The sequence below is a fragment of the Castanea sativa genome, chromosome 9, assembly GCF_040712315.1.
Source record: "Castanea sativa cultivar Marrone di Chiusa Pesio chromosome 9, ASM4071231v1".
Taxonomy (NCBI): domain Eukaryota; kingdom Viridiplantae; phylum Streptophyta; class Magnoliopsida; order Fagales; family Fagaceae; genus Castanea; species Castanea sativa.
This window is the reverse complement of record NC_134021.1, coordinates 8,251,638-8,256,623: the sequence shown is the minus strand read 5'-3', so window position 1 is coordinate 8,256,623 and position 4,986 is coordinate 8,251,638. Positions and strand designations below refer to the sequence as shown.

The window sequence follows — 4,986 nt, the reverse complement described above, 5'->3', positions numbered from 1 at the left end:
TTAAAAAAAAAAAATTATGAATCCGTGTGGAGAACCACACCTGTGATATTACAAGTTTAAATTATCTTCTATCAATTTTTTTTTTCTCCATATAGCATAGGAAATAATGCAGAAGTTCCGCACGATACAATATATCACAAGCTGCAGTCAAGCCTCCATGAAAGATCACCTGATTCTATACCATAACAATTAGCAAAGTGTCACAGAACATCAAGTCGGTAGTAAATGCGCGAAGTGAAAGATTGAACATAGCACTTGCACATACGAACAATGAAGTTATTGTTTTTTTTTTTTTTTTTAATCAACAATGAAGTTATTGTTAACCACAATAATGGCTATGATTTGATATGGATTGGCATAATGCCATAGCCTAAAAAAGACTGACATGATATACAGAACGAACTTATACCAACAAAACAAAATTATACCAATATCATACAATAAAACATGAGGCAACGTTCCTCAATATGAAATTATACAACGTCTGCTATATCAATTCATCCAATTGAAGACGTTTTGGCTGAAAGGTGAATAAGTGCTCGCCTATGGTAAGTGGTACGAAGCTTCTTGTATTTCTGCACAAAGGTCCCAAGGTCCACATCCCTATCTAAGAGCTGTTTGTGCAGGTTTTCGGATTCCTCCTCCGTCTTATTCATTGCATCTGAAACAACAAAAAATTAATTCACATATCCATAACATATAACTCTAAAATAAAATCAAGCTTAAGCTATATGTAATGAATAACCAAAGTTGGCCTATTCTATAGAACCACGAGCTGTCATGATGAAGGATACCTTGAAGCCTTTGGAGAAGGGATTGAGGGGAATAGAATCTCAACGTCTCTTCCTTTTTTCTCTCAAGCTCATTGAGTTTCTCCTGAGCAGCAGCCAACTCTGTTGTCCGAATTATTCTGCACTGTACCATAGAATCAAAGGAGGAAAAAGTTCTTCAATCAGTTGACTAATCTCAAAGCAAGGAAAAAATTTATTCAATCAGTTGACTAATCTTAAATCAACAAATGAAAGATGAGCATACAAACTAACCTGGTTTCTAAGCTCCATAATCCGTGGTTCCTTTTCCAGGTTCTCCCCTGATACAAAAGAAAGTGTTAGGAAGTCCCCCCAAGTGTAGTATTATAGTGCAACTACCTAAACCACATGCTAAAAAAGTAGATACATTGCGTGGGGAAAAGGACAAGCACTCACTTGCAAGTTCTAGAGTCTCCTTACGAAGTTCATCTCTTAACTGATAAGCCATAAATGAACAGAGGGGAAAAAGATTAGAAAGACATGGAAACTCAAATATCATATACTAAAGAAATTCAACATGTGGTGCATGTGTGTGCACACATTCTTGCATTTGCAGTTTGCAGATGTCTCTTTATATATTATACCATACATTAAACCTCAACCATGCAAGCTATGACTACAATCAATTAATGTCATTCGCGCTTACACAATTGATTTTTACATTGCTTTATCACATTTTTATCTCATAATATCAGTAACTTGAAATGAAAAGAATAAAGACAACACATCATCTTTTCCCATAGGAGTGATGGTAGCGACTTCAAGATGAAAATCAATGTATTGCTTGTATTTGATGCCCCAACCAAATACAAGTAACCAAAGGCCATACCAGCAAACAGCAAGCTAGAGACTCATGACCCAATCAATCGGAGACATCTCTGTCCTTCCAGCAAACAGTTCTCTCTCTCTCACACACACACACACATATATATAATCCCAAACACATCTAAGCAGCTAACATTTTTCCCTAAGTATCTATAATTCCATGTGTCATACATTCCCTTTCTTTCATTTACTTCTGAATCAAATATGGACATATAGATAATCTGTAGACCAAATCAGTGAATCACAGCAGACAAGATTCTATCAAAGCACCGCATATCCTTTACAAACTTTGGGTGGGAGGTGATAGCACCAAAGGATTACCAGTTTTCAGTAATCCTCTATGAGAACGTCTCTTATTACAGCCATTATCAAACTATTGCATTTCCAAAGAAAAGGTGCCACAACTAAGAAATTTTTTAGTAAAACAGTTCGGCAAACCAGAGCAAGCAACATGCAACAATTCTATTCTATATTTGAGAATATTAGATGAGAGAGAGAGAGAGAGAGAGAGAGAGAGAGAGTAATCCGCAACTTACATTGTTTTGAAGTTTCACTTGATCAAGTGAGAGTAAGAAATGATGGTATGCATCCTTGTCAGACAAAAGCTTCCGTAATTCATCAACACTAAAGAAATTTATCAAGAAAACAAGAGATGATTAGAAACTACAAAAGTGAAGTTAGAAATCTCATAACATAATACAGGAGAGTTAATTATCTTTATTGGCACTACTGAAGTGACTAAGACACACATGCATTAAATGAATGCACTCCAAAGAGGAATGACTCAGATTTTCAATCACTTACTAAATAACTTAATATCTAGTAATAAGCTTTACAATTTGGCCAAAATATAATCAACATTAAAAAATATTGTATTGGAATACAACCTCAAACAAACAAAAGAAAAATGCTGTGAAAACTTAGTAGGCAATTTAGAATCCATACATAAATGATACAATAGAAACAACATTAATAGGAAGCACGACTAAATTCCTTTTTGACAATCTTTAGACTGTTGCAACATACACGTCCATGATGAGATTTTATACTAAATGCCCATTGGATGGTGAAATTAATATTAGAAAATAACAAATTACAAGGAGAGATTGAAGCATTCAATTTTAGCTTCCTACAGTCAAATGTATTTGGAAATTTCAATAAATGACAGGGTGGTGCTTGACAAGCCAAAGGTGTAGTCCTAATTCTTAACAAGATTTCCCACACCCATATTGCAAGCCATCTAAAGAAACATAGAGAATCAATAAAGAAATAGTAATCTTAGTAATAAAGATAAGAACAATGTCCTTAGCACCCTATATAACACCCCCCACCCCTCCCCCAATTTTATATAGCAAAAATATAGTTGACAACTTGACAAATTTGAATAAATAAATAAAAGCAGGAGTCTTGAAGTACCAAGCACCTACCTTTTATCCTTCAAAACAGCAATAATACCAGCAGCTTCAGCAGGTGACACATTTGATGGCGACTGTGGCCTGTCTGAAGTCCTATGAGAACTGAAGCTGCTAGAAGAGGCACTACTTGGCGTTCCTGGACGAGATGAATTTGGGGAGCTAACTACAGACGGAGGATACCAAGACTGTGAAGAACCATCCTGTGGACGCGGCTGAGGTTGTTGGTCCTGAGATCCCCTGCAGGTAGAGGTGGTTTAACCATTAACAATTAACAAAATATAACCATTGCGAAGGAACTAAAGGAACACAACAGCAACCTCAACAGACTAATAAGGGTTGGTCAATACTATTGAATAAAGCATCCCAATGCTAAACAATCCGCTAATCTTACATAACATAACTGCCAATGAAGTATATGATGCACCAATACTAAAACCCCCATCACATGTCAAAACTAATGCATTCAATAGACATCATACATGAATTCAACTGTGTTCTTATCTGTGTTATGCTTGAATTAAGTATATATAAGGCATTAAGACTATCATTTCAACACGCTGTGTTCTTGCACCAATTGGAAAATGCACTTATGGGCACTCTTTCTTCCAAAACCACATCCTTCTGATTTTTAACAATTCCCAGAAAGACAGACTTCCTATTTTATCTAGTTTTACCAGAATTAACCCAAAAAATGAGCTTTTTTTAAGCATATTAGGAAAATACCCATTACCCGGATCCTCCGTAAAATCTAAACATAATCGAGATTATTCTACCACTACGAATTCTGGTAATTCAGTTAAAAGAAGAAGTAAGTACAAAGCTCGATGCATAATCAGAAAAAGTAATCTGAATGACAAAACTAATGCCTTCAATAGACACCATGCATGAATTCAACCGTGTTCTTACCCATGTTACATTTGACTTAAGCATATATAAGGCATTAGGACTATCATTTCAACACGCAGTATTCTTGGCCCAATTGGAAAATAATCTTATTTGGGCAATATTTCTTCTAGAACCAAACCATTCAGATTTTTTTTAACAATTCCCAGAAAAACAAACCTCAGGTTTTATCTAGTTTCACCAGAATCAACCGAAAAATGAGATTTTTTAATTTTATTTTATTTTTGCATATTAAGAAAATACCCAGATCCTCCGTAAAAATATAAACATAATTGAGATTATCCTACCACCACGAATTCAAGTAATTCGGCCTAAATAAGTTCTAAGTACAAAGCTCGATGAACAATCAGAAAAAGTAATCTGAATAACAAAACGCAAATTATAATAAAAATTGAATGCAAATCACATACACGAGCTTCGATTATTACTAATCATATTGATCATAGCAACATAAAATAAATAAATAAATAAGCCACAAAATTTAAGCTTCGGCAAACAATTGAGCAATCAAATTGAAACCAAAAAAAAAAAAAAAACCAATTGATTGAAGAAAACCCTAATCAAAAAGTGAAATTAAAAGAGGAATTTCTTTTTTTGAGGTTGAATTAAGCGGAAATACCAGAACTTGAACATCGCCAATTAATCCACGAGTTGAAACGCAGAGAAACCCTAGAAATGAGGAAATTGAAGTGTGGAAGAGAATGAGAAAACCAATCTCTGATTATGAGTTTTGCGTCTTTCCGAGTATTTAGATTTTCTGACTTTCTCTACGCGTGGTCTGTCCTATTAACTCTTAAGTAATCGCTTTTTATTTTTATTATTTTTTTATTTTTATTTTTAAAAAATTTTTGGGATCAGTAATTTCAATAAAGAAATGAAAAAAAAAAATGAGAGAGAAAGAGAGAGAGAGAGAGAGATTTATCCCAAAAATAGAAAATGAAAAATGAGAAAGAAACATATAAGGTCAATGCTTTTTCATCTTAACAAGAAATTTAGTTTGTATCTAATACAATGATATCATCATAATTTTTATT

The 4,986-nt window shown here is 34.1% G+C and overlaps 1 protein-coding gene across 1 annotated transcript; it reads right to left on the bottom strand.

Annotated features, from left to right (window-relative positions):
• Nucleotides 1-262: 262 nt before the first annotated feature.
• LOC142609694 (vacuolar protein-sorting-associated protein 37 homolog 1) lies at nt 263-4,786 on the bottom strand. The gene is made up of 7 exons (XM_075781353.1): nt 4,572-4,786; nt 3,062-3,286; nt 2,171-2,258; nt 1,206-1,245; nt 1,044-1,090; nt 795-915; nt 263-661 (listed from the first exon to the last, which is right to left on the bottom strand). The coding sequence occupies exons 1-7, from the start codon at nt 4,583-4,585 to the stop codon at nt 498-500; spliced, it is 699 nt and encodes a 232-aa protein (XP_075637468.1). The 5' UTR covers nt 4,586-4,786; the 3' UTR covers nt 263-497.
• Nucleotides 4,787-4,986: the final 200 nt, after the last annotated feature.